The following is a 23,419-nucleotide window of genomic DNA, read 5'->3' as shown; positions in this document are numbered from 1 at the left end:
GGTTGTGCAGTGAAGTTCTGGACAGCAATGGATAGATTAACGTCCCTGCCTCTTCTCTTCTATCACAGGTTGTGTTAATGTGTATCCTGCCTTTTCCGATACCAGTCTGATCCATTCACACACTTACTGACAGAATTCTAAAGTGTTCATATGGGGTGCAAAGTCCCAAAAACACAGAGGAGGAGGAGGGGGGGGGGATTTCTTTGGAGTCAATGATGGACACTTTCACACTAGAGACATACGCCACCTTATCTCAGTCTGATTAGATAGAAAACATCATGTTCAATCTGCCAAACCAATTGGTTTTGTAACGGTAGATCTTTGAAACACATCCTGTCTCAAGATCCCTAAAGTGTTTTGATCTGGGGAAGTAGAGACATTTCTTGTCTTTATTTGAGAATATACAGACTTGTATATTAAATTGAAAATATGTTATCATGTAATAGGTATTTATACTTTCAACTTGATGCGTGTATGTACATTACCTATAGTTTGGGGACAAAAGTGAACTAATACTGACCAAACCTTACTTTGCGGAAATTTTGGGACTTCCTCAATTGTAATACAATTTTATTTTATTTAAACAGAAATCCTAAAAAATGCTAAAGGTTTTCTGTTGGTGGTAGCGTTAGGGTTAGTCTGTAGGGATTATGATTAGCTTTATATAATATAAGCTTATATGTCCCCAGTAAACGTGTGAGCGAGATGAGCTGCATTAAATATTAATGTGGCCTCTCCCCAGCACCTGGCCTGAGAACAAAGTCTCTTCTAATGGCATTTATGGTTCAATTCACTGGGGGTGCAAGAAGAACATTACCACAACACACTTGTGTGAACTCTATGTATATTAATTGAATTGTAATAAGCTGGTGGAGTTTGGCTGTTGTCAGACACCCCGTTGTATTGACTGGAGTGGTAATAATTATTTAGATCTTTATTTCCAATATTATTCATGTTTCTATATGTTGTTCTTTTGAACATATTTGATTTATTTTACTGTCTACAAACCAAATTGGTCTCTAACATAAAAAACATACTGTGTGTTAATAAGAATCTGGGAGATTACAGATGCACAGACATGCAGTACATAAAGTTTCTAACCTAAAAGTATAAAAATGACTAAAACAAATAAACCATATAAAATCTGTTTATGGTGTCAGAGATAATTTCACGTTCAATAGCCGATAAACAAACAGCTGTTGCCACATATCACCTTAAATCCAGATCCAGAAAAGTTGTTTCAAACCATTAAATTAAAATAGGAAGTTCTTCTCCTTTCTTGTTTTGTCTAGAAGTGTCTCATCTAAACCCCAGTGTTGAAGGGTTCTTTCAGGTTTGAAGGTTCATGTATCCGCTGTTCATGAAGGGAGGTCATTAAAGGTCACAGCTCTGTAACATCTGTGCCTGTGTTCTGTAAAATATAAATGCGTAATTTAATTAGAACAGAAAATGCTATTGAATTACAGCAAACTACAACAGCCCTATACAAACACAAAGAGGAAAAAATAGCAAAATAACAAGAAGACAGATATAACAGCATTTAAACACACACATACACACACCTGTAGCCCCTGGTAGTGTAGGACTGCATGATGCACTGAGGGGAAAAATGAGGAAAGAGACAGAAAATCTGGAACTAAACCATGGTTCTTTATCTGAGATAGTAAACCATCTAGAAACAAACAAGAAATACAGAATATATATGAGTGCATTAAACATGTTAAATAGTTCAGTACTTGGATGAACTATTCCTTTTAAAGTCACAGTGTATATGCTAATATAAAAACGTCATGTTTGATCATGTGAGAGAGTGGCTGTGTGTGTCAGACGTGCCACCTGGACATGCAGCACAGAAAAACGAGGTCTGTGTGTTCTCAAAGTCCTGAAGCACCTGTGACCCAGAGAGAGCGGTAAGACACGCACGTTCGCAGTCAAACACAGACACAATGACATGCAGAATTTAAACTGCCATTCATTAGTTAGGAGTTCATGAGAATCAGTAACAGGTAATCTATTTCTGTCCATCTCTAGTAAAATATCAACACTTCTACGTGCGTGTGTGTTCTGTGCCACTAACTGATTTGAATGTGCCCATGGCCACTGAGTCCATGAAGGTGACTCCACTGAGCTCCAGAATAACGCAGTGCTGCACACTCTGAGCCCCCTGCTGGTCTGGAGGACTTACTTCAGGATTCTCCTTAATGCCTTTACTTACAGCCTGCACATACATAAATAATAATAAAATAATAGACATATTTGAATGAATGGAAAGCAGGGAGCTGTAATGGAGCTTGAACTAGGGGTGTGCGATATCACGATTTTTGATTGTGGATGGTTCAAATGTCTCCACGATCTGCTTTTGAAGATATATCGTAGTATCGTGCTACAGTGTATTCTATCAGTTGCAGTTCTGGCGCCTCCGTCCCAACATACTGTACAATGCGACGTACATTCACATCACGTTAACGCAGAGGTTGAGTTACACTCACGCGGATACTGCAATTCACAAATTTTCATTATTTGCATGTGCTTTAAAGCCTTGCCGGTTAAACATTTGTCCTTGTCCGTGCCGCTTTGCCATCACAGAAATAAATGACATTTTTACATTATATAAATATATTAAAGGAGAACTCCGGTCAATTTTAACATTGAGCTCATTTTTTTGTAAATTTGGAGTGCTGTCAATACAGAGAACAACGACAAAAATCGGTGTTGCCTACACCGTGTTATCCTCTTTTTAAAATTTGCACCCTGTTGACTTCAATGGGGCAAGTACTAAACCTGCCTTTAGCCTCTTAACATCCTTGATGTGTCATTACAAGTGCACAGCTAATGTGAGTGATTCCTTCAGAGTGATCACAGGTGAATCTGACTGCAGTAGATGTGAAAGATATGAATAAAAATGATGTTATTTCAGCCAGCGCACATACCTGTATTTTCTTCCTGTTTGCGGTCGAAGTCCATAGTAACCGATTGCCGAGTTCACGCGCGTGATCATAGGTAACTAAACCTATGCGCGTGAACTCGACAATCGATTACTATGGACTTCGACACATCAAGGATGTTAAGAGGCTAAAAGCAGGTTTATGGTACTTGCCCCATTGAAGTCAACAGGGTGCAAATTTTAAAAAGAGGATAACACGGTGTAGGCAACACCGATTTTTGTCGTTGTTCTCTGTATTGACAGCACTCCAAAGCTCAATGTTAAAATTGAGTTCTCCTTTAATATTGGTCACATTTAGTTTTGGGTTTTGTTTCATGTTCATGTTTCATGTCTAGTATTTTGAAATTCTCAAAGTCATGTTTCCTGTTTGTCTTATTGGTTGACTGTCTTGGTTGTTCACAGGTGTTTCTTGTTAGTCATTAGTCTTAGTGTATAAATAGCCCTCATGTTTCCATTCTATCTTGTCTAGTTTTGTTTGTGTAACCGCTATTGGTGAGTCTCATGTAACCAAGTCAAATTCATGTGTTGTGTCGTGTCGGTGTCCATTTTGCTGTCCGTGTTCGTGTAGGTGTCGGTACCGGTGTGTCCGTGTACGTCCTGGTGTGCCCGTGTACGTGCTGGTGCCAATGTCCGTGTCGGTCTGTCGGTGCCAGTGCCGGTGTCCGTGCCAGACCGTGCTGGTGTCCCTGCTAGTTCCGGTGCCATTTTCTGTGCCAGTGTCCATGCTGGTGTTCGTGCCGGTGTCTGTGCCGGTGCCAGTGCCAGTGCCAGTGCCAATGTCTGTGCCGGTGTGTCCGTGCCGTTGTCCGTACTGGTGTCTGTGTCGGTGTACGTGCTGGTGCCAATGTCCGTGTCAGTTAGTCCATGTCTGTGACGGTGTGCCAGTGTCGGTGTGTCCGTGTACGTGCTGGTGCCAATGTCCATAGCACTGCCATCGTGATAAATCGCGATAAAATTGTGAATCGTGATTTTCCTGAAAAAAATTGTGAGATGATATTTTTGCCAAATTGCCCACCCCTAGGTACCTGTTTTAGTGATGTGAAGGTCTGGTCTGCATTGGCGTAGTAAAGTGGATTACAGCAGGAAAATACAGTAACTCCGGGGACCTGGAGTGCCTGAAACCACAAAATTCAGGGAATTCTGGAATCATTAACATTTATTATTGGTTACCAAGGGTGCATTTATTTAGTCAAAAATACTGTAAAAAAAAAAACATATAATTGAAACTTTAAATAACTGATTTTTATTTTACTATATTTTATAATGTATTCCAGTGATGGCAAAGCTTTATTTTCAGTAGTCATTAATTTAGTCTTACTGTATTTTTGATCATGTACGTGCAGCTTTGGTGAGCATAAGAGACTACCTTTGCATATTTCTCCAGATCCCTGTAACAGTCTGTATCAGCAATATGCCCAAGAACAGCAGACCTGGCACTGAGAAATTTGGAAAGAGTAAGAATAAGTCAGTATGAGAAAGATGAGAAAAAGAAAAATAGAGAGAGACACTGTAGATAAATATCAGACAATGCAGATGACTCACTGCTGTGTCCTGAAGACAATGGTAAGGAGAGAAAACACAATTGCAATGCCAAGCCCCAGGTCCAGGTTAAACACCAGGGCACTGAGCAGTGTCACTACCCACACGACCTGCAGTCTCAGTGGGAAACACACACAGGAAACACCCTGAATGAAAGGCCTACATGGAACATGATTTTGATCCAGGTGCAAGTTGCACTTGGATCAGTTATGTTAGGATGAATGGATTGGGTGCCCTTACCAGGTCCAAGCGGTCAGTATTCCACAGTTTAGGCAAATCTTTAACTTGTGCAAAAACACCTTGCAGATTAACTAAAATAATTACAGCCAAAACTGTCTGAAACACACACAAATACACTTTATAAAATCACCTTATTACACTATATCCGTTTAATATAAACTTCCCAATTGAATGTGATATTGCGACCTTTGGAAGCTGCTGAAAAAGGGGGCCTAACTTCAGCAAGATCAATAGAATTATCAGTGCAGACACTAGAGAGGACACCTGAGAAAAAGAGAGAGGTCATGTTCATCACGGAGCATTGGCATCATGGGCATTTTCTTTTAAGTATCTGGTTTGGATTTTATCAGTGAGCTTTTGCTGATAAGAAAGAGAGATGTTAATGTTCAATGCCTTAATAACAGAGTCACATGCTGCATTTCTTACAGCACAATTCAGTTTCAATGTGTAAATAATGAATGCAAAAAAATTTATGTAATTAAATGTCTGTACTTCATGTGGCCAGTGCCTGAAAAACACTAAAAGTCTGAGAAAATACTCAATATAATCTTCCCATTTCATGTGATTCGCAGGGAGTGTACATTTGTGCATGTATATTTGACTGTAACATTAGCCAGCAGGTGTTTGCACCTGAGTTTGTCCGCCTGTACTCTTCTGCACTGTGCTGCGAGATATGGATCCACTTACTGGAAAGCACTGGAACACCCCTCCAATAGAGTTACACAGACCCAGAGCCAACAGCTCCTACAGGAGGGAGAGACCATTTGTGAGCAGACAGAGGAGAAGCTGAAAAGAGGGCGTACTAGCCTTATTGTGAGGTTCCAGGGAACAAATTGTTAAAGTTACAACATTTGCATATCACCTGGTTGCTGTGAAAGGGGTACCCATATTTATGAGAAAACATCATGCCCAATGAAGCCTGGAAACCATAACCCACCACTGCTAGTGCAAGAGCTTTCAACCACAGCTCCTGAGAGAAGGAGAATGATGGAAGGGAGGGAGGTGAAAGACTTAGGGATGGAAAAGGAGAGAGAAAAGGGGACAAATGAGAGAGAGAATAAGTTTCAACACCGAAATACGTCCAGCTAATTGGTTCTACAAAGAAAATCCAACACTCTGCTGACCCGGTTGGAATGGGTCCAACGATTTGTATTCCATACTGACCGGACAAATCAAACTGCAATGATGACAGAGTGGTAGAGATAATCTAGGAACATGAAGAAAGAATTACTGTTGCACAGAAATATTTTGAAAAAAGGAAACCATGCTGTTTAATTCATTCAAATTAAAACTTTTGCGGTACTACTCCAATACTGTTCCATTTGTTAACATTAGTTAACTACATGAATGAATATATAAACAATGAAAAATATTGATTAATGTTATTTTAACATTTACTAATACATTATTCAAATCAAAAAGGTGTATCTGTTTATATTATTTACTGGAACTGAGCTAACATGAACAGGTGTATTTAACTAATGTTAACGAAGCTATAACAAATGTATTGTTCTTTGTTAGTTAATGCATAAAGTAATATATAGTAATGGGATATAGTATAGTAACAAAGTAATGGGATCTTATTGTAAAGTGTTACCACATTTTTTTTTTTCACATAAAAATAAAAACTAACACAACTGGGGAAAAAACAGCAACAAATTAATTTTAGTTCATGATCCATGGAATATTATAAAACTTGAAACCTTCCAGTATTAAACATAAAAATGACATTAGGCAGAAATAACACTAGACTGCATAAAAATAATAAAGCAAATAAAAAATAAAATAAAATGATATGATATATAAATTAATTAATTAATTAATTAATTGATGAAAGTGAAAGCTAGCAATAACTAAACTATTGGAAAAATTGAAAACAAAATTATATTGACAAATACTACATTAAATAGAAACTAAATAAATTAAAAACTATAAAAACCCTGTTTCAAGTGTGTGTGTGTGTGTGTGTGTGTGTGTGTGTGTGTGTGTGCCCACCAATACCAGCTCCCATGGAATGGGAAATCGAGTGCTCCAGCATGAATTCAGCACCTTTCCACCAACAAGTATAACCAGGGAGACAAAGGAAATGACCAGTGTCGCTGGTAATACATTCCTGATTTCAGACACAATGCTTGAAAACATCTGTCGGACACACATATGTACATTCAGCATTTGAGATATACAGAGATCACAGAGGTAAAACACACAGAGCTCATTCTCACCCAGAACACAGCGAGGACGCCTCTGTGTCTGACTATGGAGATGCCCATCAGTAAAGGCATCTGGTGAACAGTCACATGGATGGCAGCAGCCATAGTGTATCCACTGACCAACGGCTGAGACAACCACCGACACACTCCTCCACAACGCAGCACATATAGCGCAATCTATATGAAGAGAGTTTTATACAAAGACTCACACACTCTAATACAGAAGTAAAGGCAGGGTATGCAATTTGTTTAATAAACACTTTTTGTTATACTGGTTAAAACTCTCCTCACATCCTGACAGCAATCAATAATTGCTTTAATTATGACACGTGACATTATAACCCGGAGCTGTTCAAGTCCTCAGACTCGGATTTAAGCGTTTCTATGTCAACAACACTATCAACGCCGAAATGAATCTGCAGCAGTCAGATGGTACAAGTAAGAGCTCTGTAAGTTAAGTTCATTATTATTGTAATGTTATGTGCTTTGAGACATGAGGTAGTTTAACGTCGTCTCTCGTAACGCTTTGCAGACTCTGCTGTGTGCGTTCATGTGTTTTGAAGGAGGCCTGGCTTTGGAGACACTGTGAGGGATATTATGTTTTCAAAGCTAGCTTGCTATTGCTAGCCTCTTCGCAATTGCCTATCCTACATTTAATACAGCATGTGTGTGTTTTACCTGCATTAATCCACACAGAATGGTCAACTGAGCTGCAAAGGCAACTCTCATGCGTTCAGCCTCAATCTCATCGCTCTCTGCTCCACTGCCTGGCAACACCACATCACCTGTTACTGTACCGACCATGATGGAAAGGATAGAAAAAGTACCTGTGGATCAGACAGATCAACAGATAGACCTGAATGGCCAATCAAATAAGAATCAAGCCACTTGATGGACCAATATTTATATACAGTGGTGTGAAAAAGTGTTTGCCCCCTTGGTAAATATGATCAAATATGGCTGTAAAAAATAAATCTGCATTTTTAATCCTTTTGATATTTTATTTAAAAAAATGTGCAAAAATCTAACCTTTCATTGAAGTAAAATAACTGAAAGTGGGGGGAAAAATCACATTATGAAATAAATGTTTTTCTCCAAAACACGTTGGGAACAATTGTTTGCCCCCTTTTATTAAATACTTTTTGCAACCTCTTTTTTCCAAGATAACAGCTCTGAGTTTTCTCCTATAATGCCTGATGAGTTTGGAGAACACCTGACAAGAGATCAGAGACCATTCCTCCATACAGAATCTCTCCATCCTGTTCACCATTATAAGGTTTCTAGCACAGGCTGTCAGGTTTAGATTTTTTATCTGTTGGTTTTTGATCAAATCCGTGATGACATGTATGTGAACAGTATGTCCAGGACCTCTGGCAGAAAATTAGGCCCAGTTTTTTTTTAATGATGTTATTTTATATTACACTTTAAATGTCACAATAAGTATTCATTACTTTAATGAGCTCATTGTTTCTGCCTTAAATTATTACATTGTTTAAATGAATACATTTTTAGCTAACTGTGATTTTGTATATGTACATTTCTGAAATACATAACTTAGACAGTTACCTCTGATAACAGATCACTCTAAATTGTAATGTGGACTCATGCATTTTCTGTAAAGCTGCTTTGAAACGTTGTGTATTGTAAAAAGCGCTATACAAATAAAGGTGAATTGAACTGAAGATCAAACTACTTTATGTAGTTGTATATTTTATTGTTATTAGTTGTTTTATACTTAATTTTATATTTTATTTAATAATTTAATATGTTTTGTTTTTTACTGTGTTATTTTATATATTTTAATTTTGCGTTATTATATTTACAAATCCATATATTGAAAAATATTAGGGCTGTCAAAAGATTAATCGTGATTAATCGCATCCAAAATAAAAGTTTGTGTTTAAATAATATATGTGTGTGTACTGTGTATAATTAAATTTGTATATATAAATACACACACATGCTTGTATATATTTAAGAAAAATGTGTAATTTATATATAAAAAAATATATTTATTTATAATATAAATTATATATAAATATATACAGTATATGTATGCAAATATTTCTTAAATATATACATGCATGTGTGTGTATTTATACACAGTACACACACATATATTATGTAAACACAAACTTTTATTTTGGATGCGATTAATCGCGATTAATCTTTTGACAGCCCTAAAAAAACATCAACAAATGGGCTTGTTACAACATTAAATTTTTTGGGTGAACTACTTCTTTAAAATATTTTTTCTTGCAAAGCGGCTTTGTGTACGTACCTGCAAATATAGTTCACGTATGTTTACTTACCCACAGAGATGTGTCTGGATGTTCCAAATATAAAGTAGATGAGAACAGGGTAGAAAGACGAATACAGACCAAACACTGGAGGAACTGCAGCCAGCAATGCATTAGCCATCCCTACGGGAATTGAAAAAGGCTGAAAATGAACAATTTGTGTGTGCAGTTCTGTACAATACAATTAGTCATTACATCCACTTTATCTGTCTGATTTGAACCACGGTGCATTGTGAGGAAAATTATTGGCTGCCAGCCGATAATGCAGATCTGTAGGTGTCTATTATGAAAAACAGGACAATGAAAATCATAATCGACCCCTCACATCACAGGCACTTCAAGTGTCTACACTCTCAGAGAACCCTAAAAATAGACCATGATTTCAATCTACGTTGACCGTGATAAAATCTTTATATTTAGCAAATAAAGTTTCTTGTAAGCCATACATACATATATTTATAGCATATATAGCAGCTCAAATATCACAGGATTGTGCGTGAAAGTCTTAAACCTTGAGGCAGGTGCATGATTCCCACACTGATTCCTGACATCACATCTCCAACAGCATTTTTCCTGAGCGAGTATTGTGGCAGCCATGACAAGAGAGGTGCAATAGACAGGAAGCAGCTCTTCAGCCTTGGACCTGAATACCTGATGCAAAACAACAGAGAAATGAATGGTCAGTGTGCCTATTTTGTGATCACAATTATCTTAAGTGTGCATGCTTCTTAAATAAGCTCCTATAATCTTCTCACCCACACTCACCGGCTCTCCTCCTTCAGCTTTTCCCAAATTGTCTGATGCGCCTTCCACCTGCGCTGTCCCTGGATATCTAGCTGTGCTTCATTCAGACCATAAACAGGATTAGGATTGAAATTCTCACTCTGTGAAAGTCTTTGATTGTCCATCTGTGAGAACAAGAAAAAGTAACTAAAACAGGCATAATCCTAAAATGGAGTGTATGATTATGTTTCTCATGTGCTAAGCTGCTGTGACGTGGCCTTGAACTCAGAGCAAACTGTCTATTTTCATTCTTACAAGCAAACACATCTAAACCAATTAAACTGGAAGTCTATTATTGGAGAGAGAGAGAAAGATTCTGCACTTCCAGACTTCCAAAGTGTTATTTATTTTCTTATTATTATTATCTTTGGATCAGCTTCGGTCTGACCAAAGGTTAAAAGATTTTAATCTACCACTCCTGAGAACAGAGATCATATTAAACATCACGTGAGCGACTGCTTGTACTCAACAGACTTGTTTCAATTTTTACCGTTGTACTTTAATAATGATCTCCGGATAATGATTATGCAACTTCCTTGTAGGAGGAAGGGCTATATTATCCAATAAGAAGACACGCCACTCTTCAACAAATAATGCTTATTCAGTCATTAGAAAATTTACCTTTGACACACTCTCTCTCTTTCTCTCTCTCTCTCTCTCTCTCTATATATATATATACAGACTGAAGCTACAGATGACATAGCCTACATCAAGTCTATATGCAATGTTTTATATTTTAATATTTTATATATTTATCAGTAAATGGACAGAACTCAACACAAGCAGATGTTACACCAGAATAAATGTTTCTGAAGTCATATTTATAAGGAAATTATTTTTCTAACACACAGTATTACATTACATATTACATACAATATTACATCTTTTAAATTTTCTATCATGAAATAGTCAGTCTAATAAAGGCTTTTTATAATTTTCTAAAGAAGAGTGCCTTGGATTTCCTTCTACTACAACACAGTATTACAGTTTAAAAAGTATACCAGTTACAAAAATTTGGTGGGAAAACACTAAAGTATGTAAACTATCTGGTCCCTAAAGGGTGCAGTCTTAACCGGATGGTTCACCCAAAAATGTAAATTCTGTCATCATTTACTCACCATCAAGTTGTTACAAACCTGTATGAGTTTCTTTCTTCTCCTGAACACAAAAGAAGATATTTTAAAGAATGTTGGCAATCAAACAGTTGACGGTAGCCATTGACATCCATAGTAGGAAAAAAAATACTATAGAAGTCAACTGTCTGGTTACAAACATTCTTTAAAATATCTTCTTTTGTGTTAAAGAAAGAAACACATACAGATTTGGAACAACTTGATTGTGAGTAAATGATGACAGAATTTTCATTTTTGGGTGAACTATCCCTTTAATAGTGTGCAAAGATATCAGCAGCCAAAACTGATAACGCATCAAAGCTCATCTGCGACTATCAGCACTCTTTGATAGGAGCACACGTGAGGACAGTTGAGTGTGCAGTAAAAGTGGAAATAAGCTTATCAATTAGTTGTCTTACCTTGTCAAGAGAATTCCCTGAATTATGTTCTGTCCTGAGGAAAGCACTTTATTACCCCTGTGCACATGACCCGAATAGCTCAACAATACCTGTGGGACGTATCTCAGCTCAATGTCTCCCCTTAAATATTTTCATTGTTTTCTGTTGTTTAAAGGTCTGATTTATAATGTTACCTCATATATAATTAATCACAGATGCTGTCTCCACCCTACATAATAATCATCATGGTAATTTCCCCCAACTCTGTGTCTCATTGGTAAATATAAATTTAGACAGTGCTTAACATTAGAAGGCAAAAGGTTGTACAAACTCACACCCACACATCCTCTAAATATACATTTAACAACCTAAAAAAAGTATCAAAAACAACAAACACAAGCTGGGGAATTTCCATTACTCCATTGGTAACTGTATGTATATACTGTATGTATATATACATTTTTAAAGTAATGATTTCTTAAAAAACTATATGATTACTTGTATTTTATTCAGCAAGGATAGAGAAAATATTTTAACCTGTATTAAGTAATATTTCACAAGATTCATGTTTTACTGTATTTTTGTGCGTCCATATAGTGACCATATATACAGTGCATCATAAAAATTATGAAGTGCATCTTCAAACTTCAGTACAACAGCAGAAATGTGCACCACAAACAGGATAAAAAGCCAAAAATGTATCCAACATCACTCTTAATCTGAAAATCTGATTAAGCATATAATGCTGATGTGAAGTCATGCCATAGCCTGGTAATATTGAGCATGATGTGAATTTGCATACATAGTTTTTCTGCCCCCGATGTAAACTTCTCAGTATTGAAACTGCCTCAGGAGCACAGTGAGATCTCTGAGCCGCTCCGCTCTGCTCCGTGCGGACTGGTGAACCGGCAGCTCAAAAAACGAAAAAGTGAAACTTCGAGAAAAGCTCAGATTTGTTACTTGCCTCAGAGGGGGTAAACGGGGAGGTCTAGAGGGGTGTCTTGGTGGAAGGGGCTTGCGTTTTACTCTGGCACTCTGTCCATTCTCAGGTTCAATGTTTTTGATTTGAGAAGGGGGTGGAGGTGGTAGCGGAGGATCTGGTGCTGTGATTGGCTTCGAGTGGGCAAGAGGAAGGGGTGAAAGTGGAGGGGGGAAACTGGTAAAGGAGGACTCGGAGTGGGAGGAGCCTTCCCAGGGTGCCATGCTGTCAGGGGCCACAGATGAGATGGGAGGATGACCACGTTTTCTCATGTCGGCCTGAGAAGGATGTTGGGGGGTGGATAGAGAAGGCCTTGCTGAAAGCAGAATAGATGAAGAAATAGAATCAGAATTGTATTGAAGCATGTTTCCACATTAGAATAAAAAAAAAATGTAGACTTTATTTTTTGTAGTAGCGACTACATATTTCTAAATTGCGACTATTTCTCATAATTGCGACTTTCTTGCAAATGTAATTTTATATTTCATTATTGTGATTTTTTCCATAATTGCAATTATTATATTTATAGAATTGCACCTTTTTTTCATAATTGTGACACATAATTGTCTCACAGCAATATATTTATATCGTATTTGCGAGTATTACAACTTGTAATTGTTTTTTATATCTGGTATTTGCAACTTTATTTCTCACAGTTCCTACTCTTTATAAACGTCATTCCCTGCTTTGATGTAGGAGACAGGATCTCATATATTTCTAAATTCCCCTTTATTTAACTTTATCTCACACACATGTTCAGTTCTAATTATCCCCTCACCTAACAAGTCCATTACAAAGGCACATGTTGGGACAATAGCAGCTAATTAACGTAGCACGTCCTGAATATCCTTGAGATTGTACTTGCATTGTCTATTGATGAGCTCAGGTAACATTGTGTAGACAGGAGAAACAAAGATCAATGTAAACACACAGTTTATATGCCACGTATGCGGACTGATTAGCATTACTTCTCGTGCATTGTTATTGAAAAACATTTGATTTCCAGTCAAATCCTGTCAACATCTTGCCATATACTGTATTAATGCACTGATTCCATAAAAGTAATTCAACTATAGGTGATGTATTGACTATACCTGCAGTTCTGTTGCCTGATGAACCAATCAAGGGAAGCCTATCCTTCGATATATTGTCCTGTATAGTGATATCACACACGATCATGACTGTTTAATGATGTTATTTGAGTTAATGTGCTGATACTGTATATTCACTTGTATATTAAATCCATTTTCATACCGTGTCATTCTCAGCCTCCTTTTTCTTTCGTTTTTGAGGTATCTTAGAGTTCTTCTTTCCAGATTCCTCTTCTTTAAGGGCTTCTCTGAACCGTGACGTCCTTTTTCAAAAGATCAAGACACACACTGTGACTCACTTCAAACAAAGACACATCAGCTTCATAATAAAATAAACATTAACTGAAATAAAATAGCATGCATAAAAACATTTTATTTATTTCTCGTTGATGTACTAAAATAACTCAAATATAAAAAATAATAAAAACATGCATAAATTACAAAAACACACAACAAAATGACCAAAACCTTAAGTAAGATTAAAATAAAAATCAAATAAAAAATAAAGACTAATTCAAAATATCAATAAAAACTTAAATAGTCTCTCAGTTATACTAAAGTAACATTGATTGCCATTGCAGATTTTAATCACATTAGTCATTATTATACTCACATTATCCTTTCAACTTTTATCTTCTTCTCCTCACATTTTGTCACTCCTTTTTTACATCATGTAATCAGAAAATATTCTCATTCCTTTCTTTCAAATTCTGCAAACCTTGTGGCTTTATATCTTTGACTCCCTCACGTGTTTCCTTTCCTCTCTTGCTTTCATTCGCTCAGCTGTGGATTAAAGGGACTGGCCATCGAGCCGCTACGATGATGAACAAAAGGGAACTGGAGAAGGGGGTGAAATATTTATACTTAGTTGCACAGCCAAAGCCCCCCAACACACTGTGTACCCTCTCTCTCTCTCACTCACTTACCCACACACACACAAACCTGCTGGCCTGTAGCCCAGGAAAGCATTGATCCATTACACACGCATGATTATATCTTCAAGCCATAAGCCACTCACACACATGCACACGTACACAGTCGCAACATATTTGGTACAATTTAAAAGTTTGGACACACCTACTCATTCTTTCCATATTCAATTCTATATTTTGCATTTTAGAATAATAGTCACCAAAACACAAAAGGTGTACAAACCAAATCAAAACGGTCTATCAATCATCTTTAGGTTCTTCTTAAACAGTATTGAAGGTGTTCAAATGTATGCTTGGCCCAGTTCATCCATTTCATTAATTACAATTTTATTTGTCATTTATTTTTGATATATAATTACATTTCAAGCACAAGCCTATTTTAGTAAGCATATACTATTATACTATTTATTAATGTTTTTAATTGGCTTTCATTTTGATATTTTCACTTTTTAATTTAGTTTTAGTAATCTTATGTACTTTTGTCATTTTTATTATTTAAAAAGACTAATTCATTTTTTTTTTTTTTATTAATTTTAGTACTTCAACGATCAGTTTAAGTTTTTCATGAAATATTTATACTGTAGTCAAAGTTGTAGTATCAAAGTTATACATGAATTTTGAACAATGCCCGTTCTTGTCTTGGACAACTTTGATCAACTTTTTGATCCACTTCAAAATGTTGACTACTGTATTTTATTTCAATTACCGAAAATGTTTTTTAATAGTTTTGCGTTAGTTAACAACAACACTGGCCGTTATATCAAAATGTCTGTAGGATGATGAGAAACAAATTAAGTCAACCGCGTGTCCAAAATTTGACTGGTTCTGTACAGCTGTATAGACATTCATTGTTAGGCCATAATGAAACTTTGATATTGATACTTTCCCAGGCACAGTAAAAAATATGACATTAAAAAGATCTTTATTTGAAAATCGCAAACTTTACAATTACAATTCTTTGGCATCTTTATTTATAAATCATAAAAAAAGAGTGCTTATGTATGTTATATAGTTTAACATATGTTATATATGTTTAGTGTTATGTCCTTGAAACCCAATGTGAAAATATCACTTTCTTTCTTTCCTCTTCTTTTGCACTCCTGTTAACAGTTTCATTTGGTTCATCCGTCTGTCTTTCCGTTAACTGGAACAATTGTAAGCCCTGGCCACAAACAACCACCCAGGCTCCTCCCTCTTGTCCCCCAAACCACGCCCACAATCCAGCAGCATCTGCGGTGTGTGAGAACAGCACCTTCAGTGGGCGGAGGCCATCGCTGTTCACACTCCACAAACACAAGCGTTGGTCTGGTGAGGTGGACACCAATAGGGTGGGGCTTAGTAAACATAGCCCAGTGAGAGGGGAAGAGTGTGCCAGGGGCACTGACCTATGAGAAAGTAGCTGTAGAGACATGCCTCCATTCTCCTGCTCTTTCTGATCAATCTTGATACTCAGTAGAGACAGCTGTCCATCATCTCCACCACTGGCCAATGAGATCATGTTTTCCTCCATTTGCCCCATCTCTCTCTGCGGTGATAAGGCAAGTGTATTGACTCCACTTTGATGGACAGGTATAGAAAAGAAAGGGGCTGATGGGCCTGAAGCAAAGAAAGGGTAAATCATTATTGACAAAAACATATTTTAAAGTTCTATTACCAGACTCGTGCCTCGTGGCACCCGACACTGTGGGGTTTTGGGACAGCTTCACAGTTTTTTATGCATTTTATAACATTTTGTAATGCTCTTGGGTTTGTAATTGATAAAAATGTATTCTTTATTTATAAGAATACACATACTCCATCTTTGAATCAGAGCAAATGCACTGTAATTTTTGGAGCCTAATAGCTGTGGTCCCTATGAGATGTTGTTGTATGTAAAACAGTTGCATGGAAAGTCTAATAATAATGTTTTATTATTATGAGTAAATAAAGACGGTTTTTAATTTTAGAGTAAACTATACCTTTAACATATATAACAAATGCAAACAAATAACATAATTTTAAGTTCTTCTTAACCACAGCAAAAAAAAAAAACAAAGAACACAGTTATACAGACATTAAAAATAATCAAAAAACAAAAAAGTGTTTATGTTCTGGTGTATGCATGACTCACCCTGCCAGCTGACACCAGCCTTACTGTTCAAAACTGCTGTTAAATCCCACACAGATATACAACCATCTGTAGTGGCACTGAACAGCAACAAAAGCCTGAGACCGAAAGTGATGGACAAATGCAAATAAGTGTAAGAAATAATGTAAACATGGAATAACAATGTTTTTGATAAGTGTACAGCATTTCCTTACTTTTTGCCCTGGGAGTCCTCCAGCTTGTAGGTGGCGACACTGAGCACACACCTCTGATGGTAAAAACACTCCCAAAGCATGTCAACACTCCTATTGCTCTCAGTCACACTGAACAGCCTAAAAGAGAAAACACACACCATCTCAATGCATTAAACACAGAATGTTAAAACATGAAACTAATTTTAAGTAATATGTTTTTAATCTCAAACCAAGTTACCTTACTGCACCATCACTACAGCCCAGAGCCAGAACATATTCAGTCCCATTACGCACCACAGACATAGACATGTACCTGCAAACACAAGAAAGCATTTGCACAGTAAATGGGAGGGAGTAGATTGTATTGTCTGCTCTCTGGTGGTCATACATTTTTCAAAACAACTACTACCAACCATCAAACAACACTGGACCCTCCCAAAATTCATACATGTTTGAAACAACATGAAGGTGAGTAAATGATGACCGAATTTTCATTTTAGAGTGAAATATCCCGTTAAGACAACACAAATAACTTCCCAAACCTAACTCTAGTTCCACACTTGGAAAGTAGAGAGTATTTTGACAAACACATACGTACCTCGTCTCTGGGTCCATTTTGATGGTCTTGTGTCGATTCCGCTTCCGTTCCCACTGCTCATCCAATCGATGGCCAGCTATCTGAGTGATCTGACAGATCGGCTGACCCTGCTGCTCATCCAAACTAATCAAGAGCCGGTAACACTGCAGCTGAGCCCGGCCACCCGCTGAGAACACCAAAGAAGACAAGGAGGTATCTGTCCGGTCACCTCGCACTCTTTCATTCGTTTCTTCACTTCTGATGGCAGCCAGAGCACGAACATTTGAGATATGGTCTGTTAGAACCGCAAGCACTTTAACAGTTCCACTCTGTGGATTGATGGCAAGTACACCCACTGTGGTATCCTCCCCTCCGGTAACAAAAATCTCCCAAAGTTCTGACAACTCTCTAGTCTTTGTGAGACTACCAAGATGACACACACAGCTGATGCCTCGCCCATGTAGCCCCTCTTTCAGGGTGTGTCCTTTCACATCGGTTTCTGTGGACGCTAATGAACGTGATGCCATGACAGCTCCGTGTTTGATGAACACAAGGGTACCATGTCCGATTGCATGTGCATGAGGATCCGTGTGGGTGTGTACCGGGCATTTGTAGGCCCAGGATCGATGGCCGCCTCCACAGGCAACTGATAATAGCTTCTCTTGTCGGTGAGGGTCCCATATAATGAAGTGGACCGAGTGGAAGCCAACCATTACAAACCGAGCCTCAGCTACGCTTTCACTCTCTTGATCGATCTTCCTCTTCTCAATTCTCTCATTCAGCATCTTTCCTTGTACCTCTGATGCATCCGAGCCCAGAAACAGAACCTTCTCCAGCCACTCCATGCCTCTGCAGGCCCGCTGAACTCTACGCACCTTCAGGACGTTTTCTTCAACAGTTAGTATTCTTACAGATCCATCTCGACCTGTACTGTAACATAAGTCTTGATACTCGCACACGGAAGTCACACCTTGCTTCCCATGGACTCCGTAAAGGGTACTGATGGGAGATATAGGACCGGCAATTTGCGTTTGCCGGTTTTCGGTTTCTTGATCTTGTGAGTCCATTCTTCTTTCTCCTCCATTTCTTGTGTCATTCTTTTCTCTTTCGGCATAGAGCAGTAGTGACCCTCTCCGGTCACCACACAGGTATGACCCTTTTTTTTGTGGCAAGGTAACTGCAGCAGTCAGCCAGCGTTTGGCACAGGGTGGCAGCAGGAATGGAAGAAGAGTTTCCTCTTTCATATGCAGGCCTGATTCATCCTCCATCACCTTTATTGTCCACCGGTACACCAATCCCTCAGAGCCTGAAGCCAGAAGACACCAACTCCAGGACCCTCCAGACAGTCCCTTGACCCAAAGTACAGAGTGAACTTTACCCTGTCCAGCTTTTAGCAAGACTCCCACGCCTGGCTGCCCTATAAGGAACACTTGGACACCTCCGTTCAGATTACCCACTGCACACACCCACACAGTGCAATCTGAATTCTGGACTTGGATGCTTGTGATCTCCATCACACAATATGACTGGAATTCTGCTCCTCCTTGCCAGATGACATCCCAGGTGTCACCCTGACTAAGACACACCTCTCCTTGATCAGTACAGACCAGAACTGTATTTGATTCGTCCTCACCCACTAATCGGACCACTTTGGGACAACCTTGCCCTTTAAATTCCAGATCCAGCTGAGTCTCTGCCTGAGTTTCCTTACTGTCTTTCTTCTCCTCTGCCACTCTCCACACTCTCACCCCACCATCTGCCCCTCCAGTAGCCATCCATCTCTCCCTACAGCCTATACTTCCCCCGCTGACAGCTAGAGCTTTCACTCCACCAGACCTATGTCCTTTAAACGTACATCCTACCTTCCCCTCACCTCCCCATTCCCAGAGTAGGCACGCTCCATCTTCTCCTGCACTGAATACACGGCTGGGTGTAAGCTTGACACAGAAGACCCGTGCCTGGTGCCCATAAAGAACCCGAAGACATGTTGGTGTTTCCTCTCCACAACCTGCATCTCCACCCAATGTGCCCACGCTCCACAAACGAACGCTGCGGTCATCCGAGGCAGACGCCAGCCACCCAGATTTCAGATGGTAGCAAAGACTGAAAATGACTCCACTGTGGCCCAGTAGACGTCTCTCCACCTGGGATTGGCCACTGGGTTTGGTCCCTGTGGGCCTCCACAGCACAAGCTGGTTGAAAACAGTCCCACCCACCAGCACTAAAGAGTCCCAATTTGGACCAATCATAAGTGCTGAGTAGAGAAGACAGGACTCTACGCAAGAATAGAAGGAGAGAATGTTACCAGATTCTGCTTCTAGGAGCAACAGGGCATTGTGGGCCAAGGCTATGCCTAACAATGTGTGGGGTTGTGCTTTTAGCCAATGAATGTCCAGCACCCAGTCTTGAAGCTCCAAGAGTGGACCAATCAGCTTCAGGCATTGTCCTGCAGAATTGAAGCTGACAAGCCGAACTCCTTTTCCTCCAAAAACAATTATCTCCTCCTCGTCATTGTCCATTACACTGTTGAACTGACTCCCTCCAGACTGATGTTTTCTAACAGGTCGTATCCCATGGATACGGTAGTTATGGAGAACATTTACAGATGCACATTTTTTAGTAGATGCTTGAAGACTGTAAACAGAGAGGATTGGTCCCTCACCTAAAAAACAAAAATGACACAATTGCAGGAAAGCATCAAATTAATAACTTGTTTATCGAGATAAATTCACATTATGAATATTGAGAGACATTTCTGCATTTCTCAAGCACTTTTTTCTATTAATAAAGGAAAGAAATGTGCAAAAAACAAGGTTGAGAATGAGGTTTAATGGCAAGTTACCACGGTAGTGCAAAAGATGAGTATATTAATTAAATATTAATTAATCATTTGCAGAATATGCACATAATTTGAGAATAAATGGTCACATTGGTCCCCTTAGTAGCATGATTTTTTTTTGCATAAATTATAGAAAAGCAATATTGGAATATTAGAATGCATTACATGTTATTATATACCGGCTATTCTATAGCCATTACATTCCTCAACAGACATGTCTTGGATTCTGTTTAATCACTGCAAGAACATAGAAACAGAATTATGTGGGAAGTTATCAATACTTTACACAGTTAATCGCAGCAGCCATAAAATTATTTGTGCAGCCGTAGTAAATTGAACATGAAATACCAAATCACATGACAAAAACAGTTCCAGAACCCATTGTTTGATGAAAACTATGGTTAGGGTAATAGTATACAAAGTGTTTCATATAGTCATATATGTGGCCTACATATCAAACTCTTCTGATCTCTATGTCATGCAGGTTGTAATAAATATTGAAGAACAAATGATTATGAATTCTGATAAATCTTCTTCTGATAAACTCCTTGAAAAATCTTCTTCTAAAGGAAATGGTATATATTAATGACTATCTGCATGCACTGAATGTAACGGATGGAAATGACCCAGAAATAGGAAATGTTAACGTAACAGACGAGGTTGAGATTTTTATGGACAATCTTATAGTTGAACACCTCCAGAGGGAAGAGAGCTCGCAAGATGGATAAGAAGGAGAGACAGGTGCCTAAGAATGGACTGATTCATTGTGCACAGCACTTAATAAAAAATATCAGACAAGTTGACTGATTAAATAGGAAAATAATACACATTGCAAACAGTTTTATGGCTGAAAATGAAACAAACTGCTCAAACGAGGTGTGTGTTGAATTTGCAGGACAAGCTCAAATTACTTAAAGCCTAGTTTGAGGAACTTAAGGAACTTACCCCTAACATTGTTAGAGGTGTTATGTTTGTGGGTGTATATGGACTCAATATGTTTAGATTGTTAAGATCACATGTATTTTTAAAGGGAACTGTGAACATCGTTGTGATAGTCAAACTTGCCAAATAAAGCTTTTGTGTATGTGCTGCATAAAATAGGTGTGAAATGAAAATAGATATTTTGAATATGTGCTTCTGCAAGCTTATGTTAATAAAGGACTAGGATAAGTCCAAAGTTTGACCTTATAAGGGAATTAGCTGTATTAGAATGACAGCCCATAGTTAAAAGGCGGCCCAGAACAGAGTTAGTATAAAAAGCCTTGGAGTGTTTTTTTCGGGGCCTAATTTCGGGTGAAGACTTTTACGTGTTCATGTTATTTTTTGCCTTTGGAATTTTTTAATTATTCTGAACCTTTTTAAATAAAACGACATCCTGTTGTGCTGATTCGGAAAACTTTTTAAACAAGTCTAAGAGTAATTTTTCCCTATCAATATTTCATGATTTTTGTAATGAAAAATGTATTATTTTGTTAAACGCCCAGTGCATTCGAATTCAAGATTGAACTGGTTAGAGGCACCGCCGAGGACCCTGAATCGACATCTTACATCTTTAATCTAAAGGTAAGGGCAATATTTGTTTGCAGCAGATTATGGGTATGTTTGAGAATGATTTATAGGTTACAGAGGGATAAAAATACAACAAGACCTTCTAGTCTCTAACTACTTAGGATATTATAGTTTTTAATGTTAACCAATGGATTAAATAAATGTAAACTAGATCAAACAAGAACATTTGGAGAAACGTATGGTTGCAGAGAGAAACCACCTCAAAATTACCCATGAGCCATATCATGCATAGTTTTATGCATTTGGATTTTTAGTTTGATGATTTGCTACCTGTTCATTAAAAGAACGAATGTCAGTCACCTGTCAACAAGAAATCGTCCCCCAGGAATTCCAGCGCAGTCACTGGAGCAACAAGCACAGCGATCTCCATCACAGCAGACCCCACAGGAGATGCCATCTCACTCGGTCCACACCACAGGCTGAAGACTTCTGGAGCACGACAAAAATATTACAGCATTTTTCATTACTGTATGACTTCCTGAAGTTTTTCACATGGCAGAAGTCTCTGACAAATAAATAAATAAATTAAAATAAATACATAATGCTCGCAATGGCCTTTACAATACTATCAAATCAAATCAGTGTAGTTATATCAGTCCAGGGCTATGTTCTCACTCTCATCAAGTGTTCATCTGGGTCAGGGTTTTTTCCTGGTTTTTGATTCCGGGCCGTTGAATTATTAGAAAAATAATGCACAACATTCCTCAAGTGTGCATTATTTTTTAACTCAACGGCCCATCATCAATTATTCCATATATATAAATCATATACAAACATTTTATTTTATGATTTTAAGTAGTGAGTGGGTGAGATTTATATATTTTTTTCTAAATTATAATAAAACCCTGACTAAAAATGTATTTTTTAGTAATTATAAAATGATTCATTTTTTTATGCTTACCTTCATGTCATTTGTCTAATAACTGACATCAGAGAACCGTGAACATACTTCAGGTAAACATTGTAGGTCAGAGGGGTTCAGCTGACAAAAGTGTAGGATTATTAAGGTGATGTCAAGTAAACATTAATTGAGTAGGTGAACAGTACTAATCTTACCCTGTTAGTTGCTGTGTTTTGGAACATGACAGTTGGTTCTAACTGACAGAGATTCATCAAAATGGTCCAGTCTTGTCATTAGCTGGTCTAACATTAACACTAAATAAATGGGAAGTTTAATTTGTTAAATGACCAGCTAACGTACACGTTCCAAAAGATGACTACTAAAGTAGGTTTTGTACCGGTTTGCTACCTTTTTATTGAAAGTATGACTTCAGTCACCTTTTAACAGGACACGGTAACGTTACCATTGTATTTTCCAGCAGGGATAATCTCCATGTTTTTATCATCGTATAACAACACCTCTATCGAGCTCCGTTTCACTTACTGTAGAGATTGTGCCTCTATTTTGAGAGGAGGTGAAATGGAAAACTTGTGTATTTTCCTTTCATACTAGGTCCAGTAGCCACGCACAGTCGCATCTAAGTTCCAACATGTTTCTTTCTGCAATCTGCATGCATGTTTCTCGCTTCCTCGTTGACATCGCGCAGCGTCCAATCGCGCTGTTCAATACTGCACAGACTGCACCACACTGGCGGTCAATTGGATGAAACGAGTCCTGCGCTTTCT

The 23,419-nt window shown here is 38.1% G+C and overlaps 3 protein-coding genes across 3 annotated transcripts in view; all 3 read right to left on the bottom strand.

The window, feature by feature from the left end:
* Positions 1–23,419, bottom strand: part of prkar2aa (protein kinase, cAMP-dependent, regulatory, type II, alpha A) — a 118,695-nt gene that overhangs the window by 48,440 nt on the left and 46,836 nt on the right. The window lies entirely within an intron of this gene.
* LOC308680410 (solute carrier family 26 member 6-like) lies at positions 1,382–9,354 on the bottom strand (the record flags this gene model as incomplete). Its single annotated transcript, XM_081348537.1, has 16 exons — positions 1,382–1,411; positions 1,563–1,672; positions 1,837–1,891; positions 2,078–2,218; positions 3,970–4,059; positions 4,311–4,380; positions 4,487–4,593; positions 4,724–4,819; positions 4,910–4,987; positions 5,354–5,467; positions 5,586–5,733; positions 5,848–5,930; positions 6,719–6,865; positions 6,946–7,110; positions 7,612–7,760; positions 9,246–9,354. 16 exons carry the CDS (start codon positions 9,352–9,354, stop codon positions 1,382–1,384), a joined length of 1,692 nt encoding a protein of 563 aa, XP_081204663.1.
* On the bottom strand, positions 15,429–23,390 carry LOC308681240 (tRNA (34-2'-O)-methyltransferase regulator WDR6-like). The gene is made up of 7 exons (XM_081349942.1): positions 23,178–23,390; positions 22,094–22,222; positions 17,407–20,047; positions 17,047–17,121; positions 16,830–16,946; positions 16,639–16,733; positions 15,429–16,124 (listed from the first exon to the last, which is right to left on the bottom strand). The coding sequence occupies exons 2-7, from the start codon at positions 22,188–22,190 to the stop codon at positions 15,568–15,570; spliced, it is 3,582 nt and encodes a 1,193-aa protein (XP_081206068.1). The 5' UTR covers positions 22,191–22,222; positions 23,178–23,390; the 3' UTR covers positions 15,429–15,567.

This window comes from Scardinius erythrophthalmus (assembly GCF_964197995.2).
Source record: "Scardinius erythrophthalmus genome assembly, chromosome: 20".
Taxonomy (NCBI): Eukaryota; Metazoa; Chordata; class Actinopteri; order Cypriniformes; family Leuciscidae; genus Scardinius; species Scardinius erythrophthalmus.
The sequence above is the reverse complement of the archived record's forward strand: the minus strand, read 5'-3'. Positions and strand labels throughout refer to the sequence as shown.

Excerpts from the sequence above, each read along its gene's own strand:
- LOC308681240 (XM_081349942.1), bottom strand. The coding sequence starts at position 22,190 with ATGGCATCTCCTGTGGGGTCTGCTGTGATGGAGATCGCTGTGCTTGTT. Across the intron at positions 16,947-17,046 it reads TGTAGTGATGGTGCAGTAAG|GCTGTTCAGTGTGACTGAGA; the intron begins GTAACTTGGTTT and ends TTTCTCTTTTAG. Across the intron at positions 16,125-16,638 it reads GGCTGGTGTCAGCTGGCAGG|GCCCATCAGCCCCTTTCTTT; the intron begins GTGAGTCATGCA and ends TCTTTGCTTCAG.